Source organism: Xylocopa sonorina, chromosome 4 (assembly GCF_050948175.1).
Source record: "Xylocopa sonorina isolate GNS202 chromosome 4, iyXylSono1_principal, whole genome shotgun sequence".
Taxonomy (NCBI): domain Eukaryota; kingdom Metazoa; phylum Arthropoda; class Insecta; order Hymenoptera; family Apidae; genus Xylocopa; species Xylocopa sonorina.
The window spans coordinates 10315930-10341549 of NC_135196.1; the positions used below are offsets into that span (position 1 = coordinate 10315930).

Here is a 25620-nt window from a genome sequence, read left to right on the forward strand (position 1 = left end):
GTCATTAACGGTCATTAGGGTACATCGGATGTTATCGCGTTGAAGGCCGTCGGGTGTTTGTCGTCAGAGTCGTTTCATGACGCGCGGCATATCGGGGCGCAACCGGCGAAAATTGTGATTCGAGCGGCACCTCGATCGACCGCGATCACCAGGACCAATAAACGGAGCACTCGGTTCTGTTCAAACAACCGGTTGAAGTCCCATCTTCGTGCACGATACGATTTGACAGCCACCAGCGTTGGGAACGTCGGTAACTCTTAGGAGGGGTAGGAAATTGGAAGCTTCAGGATCGCTTACTCATTGTCAGAGTCGACGAATTTCAATTGATGGAGACGGTGGGCTTGTCTCCAACGTCTCGAGGACACGTCGCAGAAACGAGGACGAACTTGTAGAAACGTAGACAGCTCCATCCGATTTATTTATGTTTACTTGGCCACTTGTTGTCGTTCGATGCACAGCAACTATCTTCTTGCAAACGCGAACCGTTCGTAACCGCGTCGAGAGCATTCACAAAGTGTCAACGATGGTAGCGGAAACGGTGAGTCACGAGGTCGAAGGCGAAAACTGTCCGCGTTACGATAGGTTCACTCGAGAACACAGAGGGGAATGGTGCGAATGGTGAATATCCTGAGGGAAAGTCGCGTAATCTCCACGCGTGATAGAAGGCGCGCTTACTGCTGCGTTGCGGCAGGCCTACTGACAGGGGCAACCGAGCTTTCAGTTCGGCTCGGTACGATTCGTGCGATTTCGCCACCCTCTGGCGGCAGCTTAAAGCATTCTCCTACCACTTTTCATACCCCCTCCCGCCGCGCTGTGATCACTACAGGCTACTCCCCTTGTTCAACCCCCGTTGGACAGATAAATGTTAGAAAACGGCCCGAGACGAGGTCGAACGTCGTATTTGCTATTCGTTCGTTATCCGACGGATTAACGAGAAACGTTTAAACTCGATTACAGATTATTTAGATGCTGCGCCGATACCCTGCGCGCGCTCGTATTGGCGGATCTGGGTGTAAAAATAACAGTAGGACGGTATGGATGGCGCAGATAACGATACCCGGTTGAATTATTAATTTCGTTCGAACTTCCGATGGTTTTAAATATTAATTTTAATAGCGACGCTATCGTCGATCTTTTAATCCTCGTACAGTTAATAGTGATCGTGATCTAATTAAAATTAGCATCGGAATCTTTAGCAGAGTCCCGGGAATCTTGTTCATTATGCTAATCATTTAATTAGTATATAAAGGGGCTTCTAAAATATATTAAACTACATCGCCTAAGTTACTAAATAACGGCTAATTTTATGATGCCATTTTTCAACTTGATGGTTCATGTGACGGAGAGTTGTAGCGGTAAATTTATGCGCGATATATTAAAGAACATGTTTTGTATTTATATGGAGGGAGAAAAATTTACACGAATGACAGTATTTTACTAGAAATACTTTTATAGATTACGTTACTGACTAATCCTATTTAAAGCAAACGTCTGTCAAAACAGGAAATGAAACTTCGATCACTCCTTGTTACTTATATTTTCTCTCGTTTGGTATACGATTTACTGCAGTGAACATTACTTGTTAATTAATTTATCGATCGAATTAATTAACAGATGTAGCTGGAAAATGTTCGCAGTATCTGAAACGGCCGGAAATGGCTACCCTACTACCCTCCATCGGCATGGCGACGAACTTAAACAGCCACTCGAGGCGCTCGACCGATTTTTACTAAATTTTCATCCCCGTTGGAACGCAAACACGGCCCGCGGAACCTATTAAAGCGCGCTGGAAAGGACAAAAATGGTTTCGTACGTACCGAAAATGTTGCAATATTTCCGTAGGAATAGTCGACCCAGCCGTTGTACGAACAGCGACCGGCTTTTTCCAGGCGATGCGCGGCACCGACGAAACAACTTTCCCCGCTTGCAATTGAAAACCGTTCCATTTGAATGTCGAACTTCCGAGTGTACATTTTCATAAATATATATCGCGGGCTGGTGCCGCCGCGCCCTTTGTCGCTTCCGGAGAACGCGAACCCGACAAACGGGGGCGACGTTCCTTTCCCTTACTTCCCGTTTCTCTTATTTCCTCGCGCTGAAACCGAAGTAAACGGCATGCAGCTCGAGAGGACCGTTAAAACTCGATTACTTAATTACTCAGGCAGGACACTTTATTTCCCGTTTGTCTCGATTAAGAAAATCGATCGTAGCGTCCACTCGCACCTCCACTCGCCACCATCGCGAAAGCGTATGCTGGCGTGAAATGTCGTATCTCGTCGCATGGGAGGGCGATTAATACTTTGAAATATCATTGACAGGAGTTTCAGGTATTGATCCTGACATAATTTTTAAACGAATGATTAATGAAATATGAGACAAGAAGATTGTCTAACTTACTAATTTTGGAAACTGAACACGTCAACATGAATTCTCGTTTAACTGGAAAGCTGTTTCGGTTAAAAGAGTAAGAAAAACCTAGTTCCAGAGCGCATTAATGTTTAGCGAGCCATTAATTCAAACATGAAACGAGCTTTTCGAACGTACCAACCGAGTTAAGAGGTCGAACTGACCGAAGTGTAACGGCTAGCCAACCGCGTAAGAGCTTTTACTTACAATTAGTTAGTTCCACTACGTGTTTAACATTGTTAAATGCCATACTTCAAGTATGATACTACTTTAATAATACAAAGTGGCGTACCAGCTACGACGGTAAACTTCAATTTACGGTACCCAATCTCTCTCCTCGAGCGAATTAAATTATTAGCACACCCCGTGTCCCTAATGTGAAATACGAGAAGGATATGTTAATCGCGCTAATTAAATTAAAACAGATCGGAAACGTTCGATTGGCCAAATACACTCGGCCCCTGCGAAAGCTTTTATCGTTTAGAAAACGCAACCTGAGAACGTATCGCTCGGAAGCTCGAAAAGTGGGAGACACGACTATCGATCGCGAAGGGCTCCTTATCCCCCGATTATGATCTCTCGAGTCGGTTACAAAAGGGTTCGGTGAATGAGATAGGAGGTGGCACGTTCGTCACAATTACGACGGGGTTACTAAAAGCCTGGGAAGGTCGACAATGGGCTGCTCGAGGAGGAAGTTTATTGCTTCCGCAATAAGTTTCTGGGGCGCACCCTAAGAAAGGGGTTAAGTTCAAAATACACAGTGCCAAGACGATGCTTGGAATTCGAAAATGTCTTCGCGATACATGTAATACGGTTATTGCTGCCCTTTCCATCATTTCCTGCGATCTGATCACCGTTCAACGTTAAAACGATTATATTTTCGTTCAATTTGAACGATTGAAACTACCGAACCACGTGAGATTCATTGCTTCAGCTGTTATAGGACACAGTACCGATTGAGGAGTTAAGTACTTGCGTTCTTCCTTACGCGTAATCATACGATTACAGTATATTGTTTACATGTTGCTCATAATGGCATACTACTCGTTAAGTTACTCTTCATGCCATTACAGATGTTTGTAGCATTTCAGTCGCAAAAACAATCATAATTAAATCGTATCGTAGAGGGGTGTACGTTTATTTATACCGTCTCAGTTAATTAAATTAATATTTCAATATAGAACCACGAAGATTTCTCTATAGACGCAATAAGAAATATTTCACGACGTTACCAATTCAGTTCTTAGAACTGTTTCCAAAGCAGTTAAGTGGGGCATCGGATTCGCTGACTTGAAATCCTCGTTCTTGAACTGAACCTCTTCAGATCGAGCGGACTGGACTCAGAGTAAATATTGGGATCACGATGAATCGTGTAGATCCCGTTCCGCTCGTCTAACCTCTTCCTGCCACGATCATTGTTCTTGTAAAAGTACAGCGATTTAAAAGCGATTTAGTCTGAAGTGGTATCGCGCGCCATGGACTTGGCCGATTTATGTGTGGAATAAAAGTAACCTGCTATGATGCTTCACTGCTCCGAGATTAGTTCCTCGAACAGAAACCGACGCGATTGCGACAGGCTTCAGTTTACAAAACTTCATTTACCACTGATTCTGCGTTAAATACTATAACTACGCTAAGTGGATTACTTTTCAACCAAATGGATCAACGTCTTTTAAAGAATAATAAAAGAACGCGTTCGCTTCGCGTTGTTACGTCTTTCGTCTCACTGAAACGAGGGAATAATTTATGTCGTTATACCGGCTAATGATGAATCGACTTAACTTAAGCACCATTATTAAATGCAACGTGCAAACGTATTGTGCAACATTGATTTTCTCTAATTATCCCTTGTTCCTGAAACATCCGTGGATAATCCTCTGTAATAGGCAGAGGGAGAGGGTTATATAATATGCATTGTCATTTAATCCGTGCTTACTGTTGGTTCGCGGATAGAACAAGGAAACGAAAAGGAAAAACCTGAGCTGTTCCACTGAAGAAGATGAGATGAGTATCATGGCTGAGAGTGGAGTTTGTGGAGCAAGTGATAACCGTCCTTGTACGTTGTTGCTGAAGAACGTTAATTGTTTAAATATATTTACAATATTGCATTACGAATACATTAACATCGACTGCATCGACTATCCTGAAATCGATTGACAAGCTGTTCCGCTAGACAATAAGAAATATATTTGATACCGACAAAGTGACAGAAATGGAAAAGGAATCTTCAACGCTAGTACCCTATTTGGGCAAAATACTGGCACGTATAACAAGTAGAAAATATTTCACAGAATTTATTTCAGCCAATTGCACCGGGTTGTAATAAAGTATCATACACGTAATAAAGTAAACAAATCCATAGGACGGCGCGTAGATGTAAGTGCGTAGATGTAATTCTTGATAACATCCGTATCACTACCGTACGACCGACTTTTACGCTCTCTTTATCCATCTAGACTAAAATCTCCGACTTTAAACTTTCTGCACCACTCGCGAACTGTCTGAGTATGAACAGTATGAGCGCGTCACAAATTTCACCGGTACACCCCTCAGCGTGGCTCCTTTTCTTAAAGCAGCGTGATATCACGTGCTGCGAGTGTCCTTTTTGGTTCTGCCTCTTAAATGTCGTACACAAGAAGTAAGAAATACGCTTTGCGAAATGATAAGTACACCGTTGCACAGCTGGGGAATAACTAAACAGCGCAACATCAGAAAGATATACGAGCCTACGTATGTACTTAAAGATCGCTTGCTAACACCAATCATAGAAATTATGAAGATAACTTTCAGCCAGTCAGGGCGTCTGTATCAATCTACTTACGATTACCAGCTCCTGACCGTAACTTCAGAGCATTTTAGGTACTAAAAAGTGGACTTTAAAGAAGAAAAATCACAGAATCTCTCTTCCTCTCACTCTCTCGATAAAAATTTATATATATACATATATCTACAATCTTATAATTGGAAAAACTTCAACGCATATAAATGCTTTTACGCCGCAAGCTTTGTCAACTTCACATATACACCGTGCGAAGGTTGCAACAGAAACAGTGCCTTCTTGTCTATAATATAGTCTTTACAAGTTTTCTCGCACACTTCAACTTTAAAATTGTTCAGGACCTTGATAAGTGCTACCTTCGACTGTATTTTAGCAAATCTGGCACCTAAAGAAGTAATTGAAATATTTAAAAGTCATTTTACAGTGTCTTCTTCTGTAGAAGAATATCTTACCGATACAATTTCTGGGGCCGTCTCCAAATGGTAAAAAGTGCATCGGATGTCTAGTTTTGGCATTATCCTCGTTGAACCTTTCAGGATCGAATACGTCTGGGTTTGGATAAATTTCTGGGTCTCTATGAATGGCGAAAAGTGGACAGAAAACAGGTTGACCCTTTGGGATGCTAACTTTTGTGCCCGGAAATGTGTAATCGGCTAACGCAATTCTGGATAACCACAATAACACTGGATATTTTCTCAATGTTTCTGTATAAAAGTAGAAAACAAATCTAGTTTGTTGTTTTTAGATACTTCAAAGGTGTATATCATATATAATTAGCAAAATTGTAGTCGGTTATAAAGTAATCGTACCGTTGAAACACGCATCCAGATATTTCATTTCTTTTATGCTGTCGTACGTGATCACGCCGTTAGTCTTTTCCAGGACTTCCTTAACATCAGCTCGAGCTTTCTCCTGGATCGATGGATTCAACGCGAACTCGTATAGAGCGTTGCAAATCGTCACCGAGGACGTTTCGAAACCGGCAATAAAGAAAACGAAAGCCTGCGCCGTTAGAAACATATCGTCGACTTCTGCACGCATAAAAAGGAAGTGCCTGTTCTATCCCTATTTTAAACACGTAACTGTTAACAAGAGGAGGAAATGTGATATTACCTAAAGTACCAAGCTTCTCCGGATGTTGCTTCAGGTCGACCAGAACGTCGACAAAATCGTGTCTAGACACATCGTGCTCGATTCTATGATCAATAGTGTCCTTGACGATTCTCCTGAAGTATTCGACGATTTCGTAATCAAGCACGAAGGGTGCAAAAATATTATAGATTCGCGGATAATTCCTTAGCCTGTCTCTGATCACGGTCCTCCAGTTCGTCTCGAGCGCTCGTCTGCTCATCGTGCGGAACTCGCTGTCCTCGGTTCCAAGCGTGTTCATATCGATACCAAAAGCGCAAGAGCCTATCACGTCGGTGGTGTACCGCCCCGCAATGTTGTGGCACTCGATCGGCTCGCCCTTCTCCACCATCTTCCCTAAATACTCCTCGAAACTGTCCGAACACTTCAGCAACAAGTGAAACATATTTTTCAGCTTGCCAGAGGTAAAGACCGGCGTAAGTCTCGACCTCAAGGGCCTCCATCTCTCCGAGTCTAGCCTGAACAGATGCACCGACAACGGCTCGACCTGGAGGAAGTATGCATTCGATACATTAAGGTGTAAACTTGCAAGCGTAATCTCGGTGCGCGAAACAACTTGACATCGCCAGATTGCTACTTGGTTGCACGCGAACTAACGACAGAACCCTTTTCGAGGAGTTACTTCAAGTTGCTCGCGTGTCGCATATTGCACGCGTGGAACCTTTAGTCCCATCCTCCTTCGTCCTCGAATCGAAAGTAAGTTTACGATTCTAGTTTTAATCTATTTTAAGAATTGCTTCAAAATTGTGCTAAATACATTAAAGCAGGCAATGTTTCGTACATCTTCTCTAACGCCAATTTTATAATTTCGGATTGTTTGTCGTTGCTCTAAAGTGGGAAACGCGAGTGCGCATTCGTGTGTCTACTATCATTTGGTAGAATTTATTTTGGCCACGAATAATAAACCGATAGTAAGGTCAGAGTTCATTACGAACAGCGTAATACTCTTGATTGTAAATATAACAAATTGAACAGATATAAGCAATTGAATTTGCGTTCTAAATAACTTTGTAACTAATCTTTCTGAATATTCAGAATCCTTTGTCAGTTGACTATTCTATTACGTTAGAACGGACCAAACAATTGTCTGAACCCACTATCTACAGTTGTACACCTGTTATGTGATGCGTAATAATAATTATAGGACCATGTACCTTTTCTGCAGGAGTAATCGTTCTGTCGGCAAACATGGGGAAATCTTTAATAAAAACGTACTTCAGCAATTCCGGGTCTCTCAAAACCAACAGCGGTAGGTGTCCTTGATATAAACCAACCATTGGCTCATCCTTGTACTCGTAATATACCTTTTCGAGGCAGTTACTAAATGAAACACGTCCCAGAAACATATCCTTGAAATTGCCGAAAAACGGAATTGGTTTCGGAGATTTGACACCTCGTTTCTCCCAGAATTTAAACTTCATCAATGAATATTGATAACATAAAAATAATAGACCGACAACTAGTCCGAATAGTTCTATCACTGACAAATTCATGGCGGTTTGCGAAATTTGATCTTCAAATGAAAAATTCTTCGTTAATTTAGACGAAACCGCGAAATATTCGATAGAGAAAATCTGTCACACTTATCGCTCACAGTCGTAATCCGAATGTTTGCCTACTTGCGCTTGTTACGGCTTCTATCAGTCGATTCAACTCCCTCCTTATATATACGTAAGAATTTATCTTATCTCAGAATGACTCGTAGGAACAAGCTTTTGTATAATTTCAATAAAACGGTATTAAATTGTGGACAGAGGAACTAGATATTTTCGGGGAGACAAGCTATTCCTGCAGCGGGTGCCGCGAATTCAATTTCAACCCCCAGTTGACCCGGACCAGTAATTCTTAATGGGCACTATTTTCGTGTAACCAACGGGATCGAAGACGTATAGTGAAAAGAGAGAATCGAACAATGTGCGATTGAAAATTACTTGAACGTAGAATCTATTTTTTGATAGTTTAATAGCGTTTCTTGGACGTTCGAAAATGTTGCATTGTAATATGAATTTTTGATGAGACATGTAAACTGATCTATTTTTTGCTGTGTATGCGAAATACGCAGTTATAGGTGGAACAGAAGTGCGGGTGCAAGCATAATACACGCATAATCTCGCTCTCAACTTTAATCCAAAGAAGACAGTAACAATAGCCATAACGACAATAGTGATAATGCTGATCAACGGGAGCGGCGCCACGGCTATAATTCTTCCGCTCTACTATTTGACTGCACCGTAGGCTCTAGACGAACTCAAAGCTCTAAACGAACCGACTGAAGATTCTAAACGAACTGACGCGAGGGCGAAAATATCGTTCTTTAAAAATGCGTATAGAAAAGAGTGGAACAGCCAAGGACGATGGATGCGCGGACGAGGAAAGCGAACGTTTCCAGGAAAGCGCAAGGAACGGAAATTGGTCCTAAATGAACTAAAGTTAAGGATACGTCGTATACGACTGCGAAAAGTAAATCGATTCGCTTAGAGATGCAGCTTCGATGAGCACTAGTTTAATTAGCCAGCTTTCATCTAAAAAATAATAATAGAATTATTAAAACGAGGTCGACTCTCATTAAAACGAGGGAATGTCATTACACTGGCTAATGGCGAATCGACTTAACATAAGCACCGTTATTAAATACAACATGCAAACGTGTTGTGCAACATCATTAATTTTCTCTAATTATCCCTTCTTCCTGAAACGTCCGTGGATAATCCTCTGTAATAGGCAGAGGGAGAGGGTTATATAATATGCATTGTCATTTAATCCGTGCTCATTGTTGATACGCGGATAGAACGAGAAAACGAAAGTATCATGGCTGAGAGTGGAGTTTGTGGAGCAAGTAATAACCGCCCTTGTACGTCGTTGCTAAACAACGACAATCGTTTAAATATGTTTACAATATTGCATTATGAATGCATCAACTATTTAGAAATCGATTAACAAGCTGTTCCGCTGGGCAATAAGAAATACATTTGATACCGACAAAATGACAGAAATGGAAAAGGAACTTCATCTTCAACGCTAGTACCCTATTTCGGTAGAATACTGGCACGTATAACAAGTAGAAAATATTTCACAGAATTTATTTCGACCAATTGCGCCCGGTTGTAATAAAGTATCATTTATTGCGCATAAACCGTGCCACTTTGGTAGAGATTATACCCGTTACCCCTGTAAATAATATTTTATCGAATCTTCTGCAATTGCGCGAAATAAATAAATCCGTAGGGCGGCGCGTAGGGATAAAATATATACTCTGCATGTTTAGCGAGTATTTCATATCAACCGTGATATAAATTGGCTTTAAAGCATCATTTACCGTCTATCTTCCTTTCCATAGATTATCAACTGCATGTCATTTTCTGCAATTTATAAGCAATTTAAAATTTTCGACCACCTTTAGACTTTTGAAACTACAATTGTTAACGATTGATAGAGCTTATACCAGTATAATGTAAACTGGAATAAAAAAGGAACAAAGGGGGAATATTCCCAACCGGTGCAGAAATAGATGGAAGAAAATAGCAGAAAAATCGTTTTCCTTCTTGTCCTCATAAAAGGGGAAATTACACTTTTCGGTTAGAATATTCTTCTTCGTGTTTACCATTTTCTGCCTCGTTGTACTTCACGTCGTAGGTCTGTTGCTGCTGGAAGCTCTTTCATCTTTGGTAACATTGTTTCGTTGATTTCGTGCGCTTGCTGATTCATTTTATGTAATCGGACGACTGCACTCGTTGAATATACATTACGTGTAGATATTCACAGTCATAAAAAGCAATTAATGGTCAACAGTTTATCGATTTTCTCCAATAATTGAAATATGAACAGCTGGAAAATAACAAATGAAAAATATCGAATTTTTTTAAGGTCAAAGATACCTCCAGAACAATTCCGGTTATCACTGATTTTTCTTACGTCCACCCGTGTAATCACAATGTATTTTCTAAGAAACGATACGGTTTGGATATCGGATAATTGCCGAAATACAAGATAAAAATCTTGTAATCACACGACACGCGAATAGATACAATGTTAAAGTCATATCTTGAAAATTTCTGCACATTTACAACAGCTTTTAATGTTACTTCGCCAATGTAGTCACGCAATAAGTACAAGAAATGTAAGTATGTATAATTTTGCTGAACAAATATTAAATGCACGCAAATCGGGTAGCTCCTCATAACTTTATCCCATCATTTTGTTTATTCTCAAATAAATTTTTAATGAAGCATTCTGTATACCTTGTAACCAAACTTTGTACATAATTAGTTAAATATACATGATTATGTTTCAAATAAATATGCAATATTTACGAAACAGACGATTTTACCTAGTATTATAAATCTTATTCAAATACTATGTATATTACTCTAAAAATTTTTTTAACATCATCGATACATATTCAACTTGGTATCATAAAATAAGTATTTATATTGCCATAACAATGTCACCCTTCCGCGTTATAAATACTGCATGATAACGTTATTACGAGTGCAGGAAGTGCTCAGACATTCAAATAGCGTAAATTTATTCATATCGCTCCTGGAAATGAGGTGCAGACCGAGATGTGAAGTTGAATGAAAGATTGTTGAATAACCCAAAACCCATTTTACCCGCTATTTGCCAGGTAATATCGAGATCAAATTAAAACTTTACTTATCGTGACCGATTCTGTATTACGCGGTCGAATCGTGCAATAATACGAGCACAGTTTATTCAACGCAACCACTGTTATTTTATTTCATCTTCGATCGTTAACATTTTAGGAGGAACGAAGCAAGGAACGCGCGTGATGAACCCGTTACTTTATGGCTTTTATTTATCTTCTCCCTTTTCTTCCCCATTACCATTTATCACTCTTCGGTCTGTCTAAATATTCTATTTTATAGCCAGCGATAATATCGCAGGGAATAAAGAAAAACATCGTTACGTATTGCCCTATTAAATTTTATTTCACTTTTCTCATGTAGAATGACATCGTGAAATTTATTTTATGCAATTTCTGCGTAGCTCAGAAGGAAGTACATGTACAGGTACAATGATTACGACACGTGATTTACGTAATTGAACGCGTTATACATGTACTTGGCAACTATTCTAAATCTTTGTTATCGAGACAAGTTTAATATACCCTCAGATAGGCGTCAAAGTGCATTATCGTAACATTATCGCATTCGAACTTGACACTTATTAAGTAATGACCACTGGGAAACGTTGTTGGTAAACCTTCTTTGCTATCAAGTACATAATTTTCTCGCTGATAGATACCCTGGAGAAAGAACGCATTAAGTACAAAAACAATAAAAACATTAATTAGCTTTCTTCAAAGCTGTATTCAATGTTTCATACGATTGATATATCTTAACGCGCGTTATGTACAAAACTGCTTACACACCGGTTTCAGAGGACATTCAGCATGATGTATATTGACAGCTCTTGCTATGGGAACTATGATAGAATCTTTATCCTGTAAAACTTGACACAAATATCCATCTGCGTGAAGTCCGAGAGGAACCGTGTATTCGCCCATTCGAGACGTAAATATGTCGCCTGTTAACTGCAAACGAATTTACCGATGAAAATATTCATTTTTAATATCTTTCATTCGATCGATCTAGTATAAAGCATAAAAGCCTAAGTTTTACATTAAAAAATACTTTTCTACGTACCTTCGCATTTTCAGGTATAGTTTTGATGAGCTCCACATACGAATTCAGACTACTCCCATATTCGCTATCGTATTCTACTTCGAAGTCGCATGCTTTTATATATTCCTCGTTAACATCAGAACATATAACATCTTCAAGCACTATATCGTAGTCTGCCTTGTATGAATAACGAACGATTAGAACAATACAAGATTGTTACGCACAATTCATCGAGTGACGTTACGCGAGAAGAACATTTAAATGTTTCTACACTCTTGTAACTCGTACAGAAAAAAATGGTTATTCAATTGCTTTATGCTCACCTGCACCGCACAAAATCGTAACGCAAAAATCGTAAACAACCAGAAGAGCATCCTGACAGGTGCAGCGAGGTGCTCCCTTTCGAATTTCGTAGTAAACCACTATTGAACGTTACTTTTTATTAATTTTTCTATTCTCCCAGAAAAGAAGAATCCTACGTGGTAACGTGGCACCTGCAGGATGTATGATTTTATCAAAACCCATTCTCTCTTATAGTTGGAAAACTTCCGCGTGCAACAATTATCTCGAGCATTTACACGACACGAAATTCGTAATTATTTCTATCACGTTATTGCTTACTATTGCATGCACAGAAATTGATTAACAACTAAAAGAGAAGCGCACCACGAACGTATCGTATTTATTTTCTTGTTTCACAATTATTCACAATTATCACAAATACGCTATAGCAGCGAAGATCGTATCTCTATCGTAACAGGCAACGTTAATGATAGCGGATCTAACATTCGTTGCCTTTATGCAATTTAAATTTATAGCTGGTCCGTCGATGGTATACACGTCCGAAATATTTCGCAGGGCGCGCGTTTAATTCGTAAACAATAATTATTCCCCGCAACGTAAACGTGAACCAAGTGGAACAGGTGTATACTTTGGCGAACGGTAGCGGTCGAACATGGCGTCGCTTCGATAATACCCGCGTGCCGTTGCAACGGTGAAAGCTTTACGAGCTTATTCCAATTCCGACTGGATGGACATACTGCTAAGTGGATTTCGTCAATTCATTTACCACTTGATCTAGCCGCGCATTTCAATTATATGTGTACTCTTTGTCCGTAGGTATCCGGCAGCCGTGGCATCGGTGTGCGCGCACGCGAGCCACACGGACGGCTTCTGATAAAGTCGTGGGAGCGGATGCGGTCCACGATACAATTAAATTAATCTCGATCGAACAACATCGTGCCCCGGGACGAAACAGGAAATAGCGTTGTCGCACGCAAAATCGAGCAAACGCGGCCACGTCGAATCTATTCCCCGTTATTAGCCGTTAGTTGTTTTCCAGAACGTTACCCGCTATTGGGCTCGACCGCGGTTTTTTTCTTTCCAACCTCGTCCGCATCGGTGTATCGTACTTCGTTCGAACAGTTTCGACGCGATCAAATCGCCGAACAGAGTGTAACAGAGACGTAATAAAAAATGTTACGTCTCTATCTAATTTGGTTACTCGACGCTCTCTCACTTGCTTGCTTACTGTTAACTGCTTTATGGTGTACTGCTTACTAATAAGAACGCAAGAACGCAAACATCAACGATGTTTAACGGTTCGATTCTACAAACAGTTACCAACGGTCACAGCTTGACGGTGTATCGAACGAAAAGTAACAAGTGAAAAGTGGATTATTGCATCATTTATTGATTATTTGCGTACACTTACATCGGTGACCACTGAACATTCTTGGAAGAGTAAGTGACCTCGTCTGATTTGTTATATAACGCGTCGATTCATCACGGACAAACAGTAACAAGAATCGTGTCTCATCCGCCAGACTCTAGAGTGAATCGTCCATGTTGAACTGAAGGTTCAAATTGCGTCTTCTCTCTAAATTCATTCGGTCGGAGATTCGTATTAAGTTAGCCTGCTCTTGGCGAAGGGCCTGTCTCAGCTCCTGCAGTTTCCACCCTGCCTCCATTTGCTTCTCCGCTATCTGTTTCTGCAGAGCAGCTATTCGGCTGTTCAAAATATTGTAATCCGTAGTTAAGGGATTCGCTTGCTCATAGACGCGATCGCATGTCACGGCTCTTGTGTCCTGTTGCACCATGTCCGACGTCAACGAACAAATTTTGTCGTGAAGCTCCGCCAACTGCGTCAACGTCAGCGACTGCGAACAAACGCGTTGCTTCGGTTAACAGGGCTTCCGGTGTGTCGCATTTTTACCTGGCTGAAATCGTTGACACGTGAATGATTCGTAGAACGAGTTAAATAATGGTATCTGAGAGAGAACATGTTGATCTGAAATTTGTTTCTCACGAAATCTTTTCTGGTATCGTCGAACTTGAAGAGATAAGAGACGCGCGAAACACTTTGAATAAGGTAAGGTTTCCCCTTAGTAAGAGCCACTAATGGAAGCCGCTCAATACCATCTTCTTTTGACGGGCTTTTGAGGCGCCGTGTGCTACGTCAATATACCGTGTGTGTGCAAACAAACACGCACATCTATTGTATACACCATCCTGTTGTACACTCCAGTCTGGTAGATGACACGTCAGAGCAAACTTCTCAAAAGCATGACAAAAGAAGGTGGCCTTGAGTGGCCTCAACTCGTGTGCCGGTATACTCGCTTCATTTATGTACTTTGCCCCACATCGTACTTCTAATATTAACAGAAGAAAATTGTAACCGTATTTCATGGGAGAGATAAATTTTTGGGGCGGTGAGAATGATAACAATCGATAATAACATTCCACTTGTTAATAGCTGGAGGAAATCATAAATATCGTTTATGTTTCAAGTCCCGTTTTGTTAAAATTTCAACCGAGTTAAAAGACAGATTCAGGTCTGATTTAGCCGAGTAAACGCATTTATTAATTCCCGGAGCATAGAATGATTTATTAGATCTATCAGGCTCGTTCACTTATTAAGCTACATCATTAATCTGCATCAAACATCGCCGTTCATACGGGATAGTCAACGTCCATAATACAATGCATCGATGATACATGAGTGAATAGCGTATCGATAGACATAATAGAAAGCGTTCGTTGAAAGCCAGATATCGAACATCTTCATTTGTTAGCAAAATGTTCCACGTGTTTCGATCAATTTTCTATTGTGCAAATTGTCTGGTGTTAATAAACCGTAAGGTACGGGTAAATTATTGCAGCGATTCGTATCGTTTCTTGGCAAACGAAAACATAGGAAAATAAGGATTATAATACTAACAGCGTAGATGGTTTTATACGTGCGGTTGGTGAATTTAATAAACATTATCTTTGGACTCACGCTTAGCCAAGAGTCAGGATCGAAGATTGGTCCTTTGCCAGAATCCTGTGAATCATATCAAATTTAATATAAGCGACGTACTGATGTAATAAAATCAAAAGTATGTATAAATATCATTTTTTATATCTTGTATTTCGGAGGAATGTGTCTAACGCGTATTATCTATTCGTTCGTGTTACACTTTGTACGTACCGTAGGCTTCTTCAGTAATTCAGCTAGATTTTGTATATCCTTTTCTGTTCGATGAAGATTTTTAGATAAAGCCTGTGATTTCTCAAACAAATCTGCAATATCCTTTCTTAATTCCGGATCAATCTCTGGCTCTTCTATCAACTCGTCCGCCATTTTGGGTTCTTCAGCCTTACCTTCCAAATAGGTGATATAATCTCGAACGCGTTGTACGCCTAAATTAAACAGTTACTATTTTTTTTTTAAATTCTTACTCTTTACTCTTTAAATCGCCCATAAATTCTATTCTCATCGTTAAACTTTTCAACTTTGTTCCCATTCTTAGCCTCCATGGTTGATGTCATCGTTTAATTAGTATAACATTACGTAAAATTAATCAGTATATAGTTACAATCAATCAACAGCACTTGATAAAGGTACGCGGGATAAAATTATTGAACTTTGAACTTTTCACGATCTCGTATATATAATTTACCACGAGGAAGTCTATTTATAAAATACGAGAAGATTTAAATACCACGATAATCAATTCTGTGACACATCAACGTCATTCAGTAACGTTAAACTGATGGAAATTATTCTTATCGTTCGAATCGCCACATATTTTCTTCGTTGGTATTTGCACTACTTGCACTTAGCATCATTGAAATTTTCCAAGACATATTACTAATTAAAAGTTCTGATATTCAGTGTTATTCACAAGCAACATTTACCAATTCTCGGTTAGGAAGGGTAATAAAACGAGCAGGAACTGTTTACGTGTTTTTCCTTCCTTTTACTTTAATTAGAAAAAAAATCTTTACACAATTTTTACCTTCGTTCTGCATTTCAAATCTTTTCCCCAATAATTCGTTCGCCTTAACGAAGTCGTCGCATTCATCCAGAATATCTTTGTCCATTTCCGTCTCCTTTGGCTCCAACCTTCTCACTGCATTCATTTCGTTGACAATGTGTAATTATCATGAAAAGTTATTGTGAAAAGGGAATGGTGCAGTAGCGTTTCAACGAGAGGCCCCGATGATTTAATGCGTGTACGTGAAAAGATCGAGCGAAACAATCTTGTTAATGCAACAATTGTTTTTCAGAACTCGCAGTAATCAGAAAATGTTACATTTTTTCGTGTTTTTCACATTTACTGATATTCAAGAGTAGTCGCATATGTTTTACTAAGAAAATTTTGTAAATTTGAAAATATTAATTCTGAATGAAATAGTATTTCACGGTTTTGCTATTATTTGATCTGATTTAATCTGGCTAATAGAGAACACGCTAGTTTAAATTAAAACGAACAGCACTGCGATATTAAGGCAAATAGTAATGCAGCTTGAAACAAATATTAAGTGCCGTCCATTAGTCGCCCTACTTGAATTTGCAAAGCGACTTCGACAAAGGACGAGGTCATTTACCCTCTCATTTGAATAACCAATTGTTCAAACAATTGAAACGCTACTGTGATAATTAGCAGACCTGTAGCCGCCTTCAATTTGGTATTTTCCATCTTCAAGTTTTCCAATTCCTTGCGCAGCCTTTCGTTCTCCGCCTGGCAATCGTATAATTCGCTTTTCAGCTTGCCGTTCCTATCCTTCAGCTCGCCATTTTCTCTCCTCGCTGTATCCAGCTCCTCTTCTAACGACGCGTCGCGATCTTTCTGTTTATCCTTCTCATCCCTGACTTTGGCCAAGTCGGACATCAAGTCGGAATAATCGTTCTTCAATTTATCCAATTCACCCCTCAACTGATTCGCGTCTTTATTCGCCTTGTTTAAATCATCTTCCAGCTTCGTGTTTTCCGATCTCAGTTTATCCAATTCTGGCCTTAACCTATTCAACTCCTTATTAGCATTTTCCAATTGCTTTCTCAAAGGTTCGAGCTCTTTTACTGCATCCTCAAGACCAGCGATTCTACTCTTCAGATCGTCGCTTTCTTTCATCAAATCGTTCATTCTCTTCTCTGCCTCCATCAGTTTATCCTTCGCTCTAGCTAATTCCTCTTTTAATTCCGAGTTCTCCATTTTCAGATTCGTGTTCTCGTTCTTCAGGCTAGCGTTCTCGATTCTCAATGCCTCCATCTGTTTATTCAAATTCGCCCAGTCTGCCTTCAGCGTCTCGTTCTCCGTCGACAACGTTTCGTTTTCAACGCGAGCCTTCTCCAACGCGGCCCTCAGCGAGGTCAATTTCTTCTTCAGGTCGGCCAGCTCCTCCACAGCCGCATCCTTGGCAGACTTTTGCTTCCCCAGCTCGTTTCTGAGATTGTTCAGCTCCTCGCGAAGGCGATAGAGTTCGTTGACCAACTCCTCTTTCTCAGTCAGCAGATCCGAAAGTTCACCTCCCAGAGACTTCACCTTTGCCTCCGCCGCTGCGAGCGCCTTCTCTAATTCATCGATACGACTTTTCAAACGATCATTCTCAGTTTTCAATTCGTCGAGCTCTCTCTTCATTTCAGTCAATTCCGTCTGCAATCTGTCGCTTTCGGCTTGGCACTTTTCAAGGACTGTCCGCAATTTTTCAGCTGCTGCTCTCTCGGATGCCAAGTCTGACTTAAGTCTGTCAATTTCTACCTTCTGTCCATCACCCTCCCCTCTCAGCTTGCCATACTCTTCTTCAAGCTTCTCCCTGTCTTCTAAGAGGCTTGCGTTCTCTGTTTTTACGGCATCCAACTCAGCCTTCAACTTATCGTATTCATTCTTTACATTTTTTAAGTTGTCCAAGTCGGACTTCAACGCGTTGTTGGCTTCCCTCAACGCAGACACCTCTTCTTTGCATCCATTTAACTCATTCTTCACTGTTGAGAGTTGCCTCCCCAATTCGTCAATTTCGTTCCTGTATTTGCCATTGTCCGCTCTTAGTTTTTCCAATTCCTTCTTCAGTGCTTCGAGTTCCGCATGCAAGCCATCGATTTCTGAGTCACCCTTGTCTTTGGCAGATTTCTCTGCTTCGAGAGCTTTCTTCTGCTGCTCAAGCTCTGATGCCAAGGCGGCTAGCTTTTTATCAAGATCTCCTTTCTCAGCCTGCAAACGGTTCAATTCTGCCTCTTGTGACTTTTTTAGAGCCTGTTGGAATTCAGAAGAATATTTCTTACGTAAGACATTGCATCATTGCATTGTTATTGTGAATTCTTTTACCTGACACTCGTTCAAATCCTCCAATGCCTTCTCCAGATCGCCTTTTAATTTGTCAATCTCAATTTGCAGCTTGCAATTCTCCATTTTCCAATGCTCTATATCCGCCTCGAGTCTGGCTATCTTTGCCTTTAATTCATCGATTGATTTCTTCAACTCGGCTATCTCCGTCTTCTGGTCAGCGCACTCAGCTCTCAAACTCGATAACTCTTGCTCCGTATCTGATAACTTTGCTTTCAGGTCCTGATTTTCCTGCTTCAAGGCATCGTTCTCTGCTCTAACATTGTCCAATTTTTGGCTCAAACCTTGCACCTGATCCTCCAACATTTTCAGGTCGTTCCGCATCCTTTGATTGTCTCCCATCTCTCTACTCATTTCTGCCTTTAAATCGTTTGCCTCTTTTTGCAAAACTCCTACATCATGTTTCAGCTTATCGTTCTCATTTTGCAACTTGTCGTTTTCGCTTTGCAAACGAGCAACCAACGATTCGAATGACCCAATTTTATCCTCAGCTTCGTTAAGCTGAGCACTCAATTTCTCCAATTCGTCGTTCAACGACTGCAATTGTCCCCGTAGTTTTTCAAGATCAGCCCTCAGTTTGTCGTTTTCTTCTTTACACGAATTTATTTCCTCTCTTAATGTCTTAGCTTCAGCTTCCAGTTGATCCTTCTCTCTTCTCAAGTTTTCGTTCTCCGCCTTCATCTCCCCCAGTGCTCTGTTCAAGTGGTCTCTCTCGTTTCTCAAGGTGGAATTTTCGTCCTTCAAATTCCTCACTTCCACAGTCAAACTGTCCCCTTCGCCTTTAATTCCCTGAATATCTGTTTTTAAAGTCTGATTCTCCGATTTCAGATCGTCGTTCTCGGTCCGCAACTTTTCCATCTCGCCCACGCAGTTGTCGAGTGCGTCTCTCAACGAACCCATCTCGGACTTCAATCGATCGATCTCGTTTCTAGCATTTTCCAAATCGCGCCCCAAACGATCCACCTCGGCTAGTAAATCGTCGTTTTGTAACTTCATTTTTTCCAACTCCTTCGTAGCGTCTTGCAGTTTCCGTTCCAATTCCGAATTCCTGGCGTTTAGATCATCGATTTCGTTCGCCAAGCGATCTCTTTCGGACTTCAGATTCTCCAAAACCTGTCCCAGCCGCTGAACCTCGAGTTGTCTGTCTTCGTCCGCTGATTTGAACGCGTCGCCAGCGGCTTTCAGCTCCTCCGCCTGCCTCCTCGATTCCTCAAGGTCGTCCCTTAACGCTCTCACGTCCCGTTTCAACGAATCGTTCTCCAGCTTCGTCGCGTCGAGGCTCCTCTGCAGCTCGTCCTTCTCCGATTTCAGTTTGTCGAGTTGTTCACCGACCTCGTTCAGCTCCGCTCTCAGGCTCTCGTTCTCCGTCAGCGCCCGTTCGAGCTGCTTCTTGACGCCGTTGTTCTCGTTCAACAACTCGTCACGCTCCCGCGCCATCTTATTCAACTGATCCTCCAGCCTGTCGATCTCTGCCTCCAGGCTACCCAACGCTTGTCTCATGTTGTCACAGTCGTCCTTTAACTGTTTATTTAAATTCTCCAGCTCGTCCGCCCTCTCCATCAGACGGCTGTTCTCCTTCCCTAACTGCTCGAGTTGCGCCTTCAACCAGTCGTTCTCCTCGGCCAGTTTCTTCGAAGTCTCCATCGCGTCGCGAAGTTTATCATTCTCCTCCTCGACTGCGTCGATCCGATCCTTCAGATTCAGATTCTCCACCCGCAACTTTTCTATTTCATTCTGGCTGCTCGCCAGCTCTTCCTCCAACGCGGCCCTGGCCACTCTTTCGCTCGCCAATTGTTCGGACAACGCCTCGATCTGTTCCTTCGCCTCGTCCAGCTCCCTCAACAGCCACTCCTTGTCGCCTCTGATCGTGTCCAGCTCCTTCTCGAGACCCGCTATTGTAGCCTCGGCGGACGCGAGCTTCCCTTCCAGGTCGCGCAACTCCATCGAGAGCGCGTCCTTGTCCTGGCAACACTCCTCCAGCTCCGCGTTTCGCCTGTCACGCCGATCCAACTCGTCCTCTAGATTGGCTATTTGCGCCCGCAGCTCGTCAATCTCGCGGTTCAAATCCGCTTCCCGAGCTAACGCCTCGTACAGGTCTCCTTGCAACGCTTCTATCTTGTCCTTGTAGTCTCCCTCCAGCGTACTCTGCTTCTCCAGTATGTCGATTATCTGATCGTTCCTGTCCTTCAGTGCCTCGCGCAGTTTATCCAGCTCGTCCATCAACTCGATCTTCTCCGTTTCGAGGTCACGCAATTGCGGCTTCAGACTTTCCATTTCGGATTTCAGATTGCTTAACCCAAGCAGATCTATTTCCGATTGTCTCAGGCTGTTCAGGAGACCCGTGATCTGTAATGAAGATCAGCGATCGATCCACGGAAATGTAAGGGAAATCTTTACTCGCATTACATTTATCTGCGACAATTACTTTTCCGTTCCTACTCACATTCTATCCTAACAGATCCTCTAAAGAACATTTCGTTATATTATACGAGGGGAAAAGCAATTTGCCAAAATGTTCAGGGATGAAGAAATCGATAGCATTAACCGGATTAAAAAAGTTTCCCAGGGTTAGTTCCGAACGGACTCCCGATACCTTGTCATCTTTTCGTTTAAGTTCCGTTTTCATGGCTTCTATCTGGTCCAGCAGACCTTTCTGGCTGACCATCGCCTCCAGTTCTTTATTCAGCCCGTCGATCATCTTGTCCCTCTCCTCCAGCTGTCTCCTCAGATCGGCCACGACGTCCTCGCAGTCGTTCAACCTTTGCAACAGATCCGAAATGTCCACGTACTCCGGCACCGTCGTTGTCTCGACCGTCTCGACCGTCCTCAATGGCGACACCGGCGTTGTCTCGACCGTCTCGACGGTCCTCAATGGCGACACCGGCGTTGTCTCGACCGTCTCGACCGTCCTCAATGGCGACACCGGCGTTTCCGTTACTTCCCTGCCCTCGAGGTCCGCCAACGCGCGACGCAGCTCAGCCACCTCCGCGAGGAGACGCTCGTTCTCCGAGCGTAGATCCTCGCAGCTTTTCGAGAGGTCCGCCAACGTCTCGATCGATCTCTCCACCACTTTCGCGACCTGCTGCTGCTCCACCGGTTGCCCTTTCATCAGTTCACGCAACTTTGCTCTCAGACGATATATCGCCGGGCAACTGACGTCCTCCTCGACCTGCGCCAGCTTCAGCTTCAAATGCGATATTATATCTCGCAATCTGCGAAAACAGAGACACTTTTATGCGCTCTCCGAAGAGATATGTATGAAATAAGAGATCTCACGTATGAGAATGTCTGATTATTATAGCGATCTCGATAACGGAAATGGTTCGATTGATTCTCCTGAGAGCAGATTTAATCGTGACGCGAGCAATCTATTTTTGAAACATTCTACATCTCTTATTTCTAACTAAATGGTTGTTTCGTTTCCGAAATTATTTCCTGTCTCCTTTTTCAAATGCGTCGAAAGGCGCGAATCGCGAATCTCCCGTCGATGATTCATTCTCGAGGAGAAGAAGCGAAACAATTAAATAGGGTGTAGGTTTACGAGGTAGGAAAAGTAGTGGAATAGTACTCTTTCTTTTCAAGCGCGAAACGCTCTCTGAGATATCTCGTCTTCTCTCTGAGGAAGTGAATCGTGGCACCAGGATCGTCACAGCAATCTCGTTCGGCGAGAGTTTCCTCCAGATCCCTCGCTTTATCTTCAAGCGCCGCGTTTGCATTTTGCAGCCTTTCGATTTCTTCCCGGGAGTGCACTAGCAGCGGATCGGGCCTCAATATCTCATCCGCATTTACACCTACACGAAAACATCTAATCTTTAGAAACATTCGGGGCGGTGCACGCGCGCGATACGGAAGGGTTCAAAGGAAGCGCTGTAAAATTTTAAAGAGAAATCCCTGAAACGAGAACACTCTTGTCAACGTTCGAAAACAGCGTTCACCGTGCGCATTATTATCGCAGAGTTCAGAGAGTATATATATATCATACAAATTTTTCTGTTCACAAATATGTAATTCAATTTCAAATGAATTTTATAATAACATAATCACAGAAGCCATAACGATTGTATTAATCGTACGCAATGCTGCTAACTTCGATCGAACAGCTAATTCGCAAGCAGAGGAGAGCATGAACGATACGGTCATCCGTGCAGAATTCCAATTAATCAATTTCGCGCGAGCCAATTGACAGGAGAGACAGTGAACGCGAGAAAGAGGGGCGGCACGCGAAGGGTGGTGCTACGAAATATCATACATCGATACCGAATGACTGGAGGGCTTGTTTCAGAGACCTATTTTCGCTCTCGAGCTGAAGCCTTTCCATTCGCCACTTCTTCATCTGACACTTCATTACGCTGAGCTTCCTCAGGGCAAACGAGAGGTCGTGGATCTCCGATTCTTTGGAATTGTCGCTGAAGGGATTGTAACTGCAGCAACAGCACGGCTCGTTCGGCGGATTGATCGATTCTCGCGAGGACGATGCATCGCATCCGCATCGGCAAACCTCCATTATCCGAGTAATCTTTTAACGTTTCCTGTAATTAAAAAGCGCTCGCCTCTCTGCGCGAGGCGAGAATTTTAAGGCCGTATTCTACATTTTTACCAAGGAAACGTAGGAGTCGAGCTTTGAGTTCGACGGGGAACGACTTAAGATGTCGAGAGGCTGAATAGCTACGAAATTTTTTAATTGCTAGTGTCCGTGGCATTTGACCTATGCATTTCTTTCTCCACCGATTACTTCTTCCTCATAAACGTAAAATATCAAACTAACTATTTCATCTCGCGTTTCATTTACTCAGTTTAGTTTCTAATAAGAATCCGGCACGTTTCAATTTCCGATAAACACGTAAACGCTTTAGAATCGCGCGTTTCATTATCGAACCACGCCGTGGGCTCCCTGTCGAATTGAAAATGATTGTCCCGCGGCAGGCAACGTTACTTCGATCACCTGAAGCTAAGAGCCAGGCAATGTTAAAAGCCGCGGGGGAAGAAAAACTAAACATTTCAATGAATAAAATACATCATTCATAAAGCCATTCAGAGAAGAATATAACGGCGACCGAGAAAGCTATGAATCCGCATCAGGGCCATTATCATTCTCGAGACTACAAGACTTGCTACTTTCAGGGGAATATCAATGCCACCGATACCATCCGATCGTAGCGTTCGCGATCGACGCCCTTATTCCGTTCCCGAGCCCTCCTCGATGCCTCTCCTCGCTATAAATCGGATCACATTTTACAGGTTATCCGAACGTAATTACTCTCCAGCTATGTATTCTTTCGCCGTCAAATAGCTCCAGTGTCACCGAATCACCGATGTAAGTGAGTTACGCCGCTAAACCGATTACAGACAATTCAGCGCATCTACGCGCGAAACTGCCATCGTGCGCCAGGTAAAACAGAACATTTAACCCCGGATATACGAGGTTAGGATGATGGATTACACCGAGGGCGGTCACAGTTTTACTGTCGCGCGACCGCCGGTCATCGATTGTTTGATTTAACGTCGGAATTGGTATCCGGTCGAGCGAGAGATTCGTATTTCGTTAAGGTGAATACGTAATTTTCTTCTGGATCGTTTTAAAGGGTCTGCGATCCACAGCGTTCCACCTTAGGGGATGATCTCGAAGAATACATCAATTCGAATCCCTCGTATTTGCCAAACGTAATTTCAGACGATCCATTTTTCTTTTTTTTTTTATTACTTCCTGCAAGATCGCATGACGGGGTTGTTGAAACGAATACCAGAAAGTGAGCGCGTCGGTGCTAGAAATGTTACGACCGTAAAACATTGGAATTCGAGTGCACGGTGTCAAAGGAACGACTCGAGTGACTGCCTCGTAATTGATTAATTTTCAGTATAAAACTATTTAATCGGAATTGTTCGCGAAACTGGATCGTCACCGTACTTCCGTTTCGGCGAAATCTAGGCTCGCCTTTGCCCCTAAACGCGACGCTTTCCAGGGGTGCAAGTCGTTCGTGCGCGGTGAAATATCTTTTTAATTAATTCGTGCTGGCCCGCGTAATCAATTTGCGCGGATTGCTTCAGGAATTCCTGCGAATCCTGCGGTAACCGTAGCATTAACGTGGCACACATTTCCGCGGGATCTAATTACAACCGCGTTATTAAAATACGCGTTTGGATGCAGCTCGTCGACGGGGCTCGTCTTTTGAAACACGAAAACTGAACGCGGCTCTGTTGCGCGCGACACAAAGGATCGGAATGCCGGTGTAATTAAAAGGAACAGTGCCGGTGCCTTCTTTCTAAATTAACGAGGAAATTGACTCGTTAAAGCGGATCGTTGGACCGCGCGGCTCTAATCAGCGGAACAAATGTGGGAAGCGTCTTTCCAGTTGATCATTGAATGACAAATTAATTTGAATTACGTTGCTAACGTTCTTACTAACAAGAGAGAGTAATTTCGCAGTTTTTAGCCGGAATTTACTCTCCAATTTGAATGAAACCTTGGTCGGTGTATGCCAGTCGTCGAAACCAGATTCGACACGTTTTCCGTTTCATCAACGACGGTCTGCGCTGAATATACGAAAAATTCATTGAAAGTTATTCGTAAAAGGCTAGGAACTAGGACATTTTTTCTCGACATTTGCGTACACGGTGAAATTTTTTATACAAATATATCAAATTCCTCGATACGCTCTTTTCATCTTCATCGGTTATCCTGATGGGCGCAAGCATATAAACCACCCCCCTATTTTAGAGGTGCTCTTTCAAGGGTTAACTCTCCTTCGTAGTGGTTTTGATTCCTTATTTTCTCCTGCTCATATTGATCCTCTCATCGACCATCTCCTCGAACCTATAAACTTTGACTTCTTAATTAATTTATCGCACTGTATTTCTTCCGACTACTTGGAACTACACTTGCAATCCAATTTGGCAAAAGCTTCCAATTGAGCCAGAACTTTCAATCATACCCCGGCCATAGAATTCTTCCACGCTCGTAATTAAATTACACGTAGCTCGGCCCCGAAGGCTACCACTAGAATTTTGTTATTGAACCCCGATATTAACTTCTACA

General features: G+C 42.2%; 4 protein-coding genes across 4 annotated transcripts in view; all 4 read right to left on the bottom strand.

Moving 5' to 3' along the window:
- The window catches only part of LOC143423151 (neural cell adhesion molecule 2), a 35290-nt gene extending 33318 nt beyond the window's left edge, over window positions 1-1972 (bottom strand). The window contains exon 1 of the mRNA XM_076894261.1: window positions 1818-1972. The gene's annotated coding sequence lies outside the window, so the exon portion shown is untranslated. The remainder of the gene's footprint in view (window positions 1-1817) is intronic.
- A 3405-nt stretch (window positions 1973-5377) lies between these two features.
- On the bottom strand, window positions 5378-7827 carry LOC143423156 (putative cytochrome P450 6a14). Its single transcript, XM_076894272.1, has 5 exons — window positions 7489-7827; window positions 6299-6821; window positions 5995-6216; window positions 5638-5889; window positions 5378-5570 (listed from the first exon to the last, which is right to left on the bottom strand). Exons 1-5 carry the CDS (start codon window positions 7825-7827, stop codon window positions 5398-5400), a joined length of 1509 nt encoding a protein of 502 aa, XP_076750387.1. The 3' UTR covers window positions 5378-5397.
- Window positions 7828-11429: 3602 nt separating this feature from the next.
- Window positions 11430-12642, bottom strand: LOC143423163 (uncharacterized). Its single transcript, XM_076894286.1, has 4 exons — window positions 12303-12642; window positions 12001-12156; window positions 11727-11888; window positions 11430-11600 (listed from the first exon to the last, which is right to left on the bottom strand). Exons 1-4 carry the CDS (start codon window positions 12351-12353, stop codon window positions 11454-11456), a joined length of 516 nt encoding a protein of 171 aa, XP_076750401.1. The 5' UTR covers window positions 12354-12642; the 3' UTR covers window positions 11430-11453.
- A 1166-nt stretch (window positions 12643-13808) lies between these two features.
- Window positions 13809-23091, bottom strand: LOC143422658 (uncharacterized). Its single transcript, XM_076893459.1, has 11 exons — window positions 22845-23091; window positions 22156-22378; window positions 21509-21799; window positions 21181-21412; window positions 20500-20933; window positions 18570-20364; window positions 16916-18497; window positions 16263-16376; window positions 15448-15663; window positions 15260-15291; window positions 13809-14138 (listed from the first exon to the last, which is right to left on the bottom strand). The coding sequence occupies exons 1-11, from the start codon at window positions 23089-23091 to the stop codon at window positions 13809-13811; spliced, it is 5496 nt and encodes a 1831-aa protein (XP_076749574.1).
- Window positions 23092-25620: the final 2529 nt, after the last annotated feature.

Bases quoted from the DNA above. Each gene is read 5' to 3' on its own strand.
- LOC143422658 (XM_076893459.1), bottom strand. From the start codon at position 23,091: ATGGAGGTTTGCCGATGCGGATGCGATGCATCGTCCTCGCGAGAATCG. The intron at 21,413-21,508 runs GTCGCCATTGAG...GTCGCCATTGAG, and splicing joins GAAGTAACGGAAACGCCGGT to GACGGTCGAGACGGTCGAGA. The intron at 14,139-15,259 runs GTGAGTCCAAAG...GTTTGTTCGCAG, and splicing joins ATCCTGACTCTTGGCTAAGC to TCGCTGACGTTGACGCAGTT.
- LOC143423156 (XM_076894272.1), bottom strand. From the start codon at position 7,827: ATGAATTTGTCAGTGATAGAACTATTCGGACTAGTTGTCGGTCTATTA. The intron at 6,217-6,298 runs GTAATATCACAT...TTATGCGTGCAG, and splicing joins GGAGAAGCTTGGTACTTTAG to AAGTCGACGATATGTTTCTA. The intron at 5,890-5,994 runs GTACGATTACTT...ACTTTTATACAG, and splicing joins TCTGGATGCGTGTTTCAACG to AAACATTGAGAAAATATCCA.
- LOC143423163 (XM_076894286.1), bottom strand. From the start codon at position 12,353: ATGCTCTTCTGGTTGTTTACGATTTTTGCGTTACGATTTTGTGCGGTG. The intron at 12,157-12,302 runs GTGAGCATAAAG...TATTCATACAAG, and splicing joins TACGATTTTGTGCGGTGCAG to GCAGACTACGATATAGTGCT. The intron at 11,601-11,726 runs GTGTGTAAGCAG...TTCTTTCTCCAG, and splicing joins CTGAATGTCCTCTGAAACCG to GGTATCTATCAGCGAGAAAA.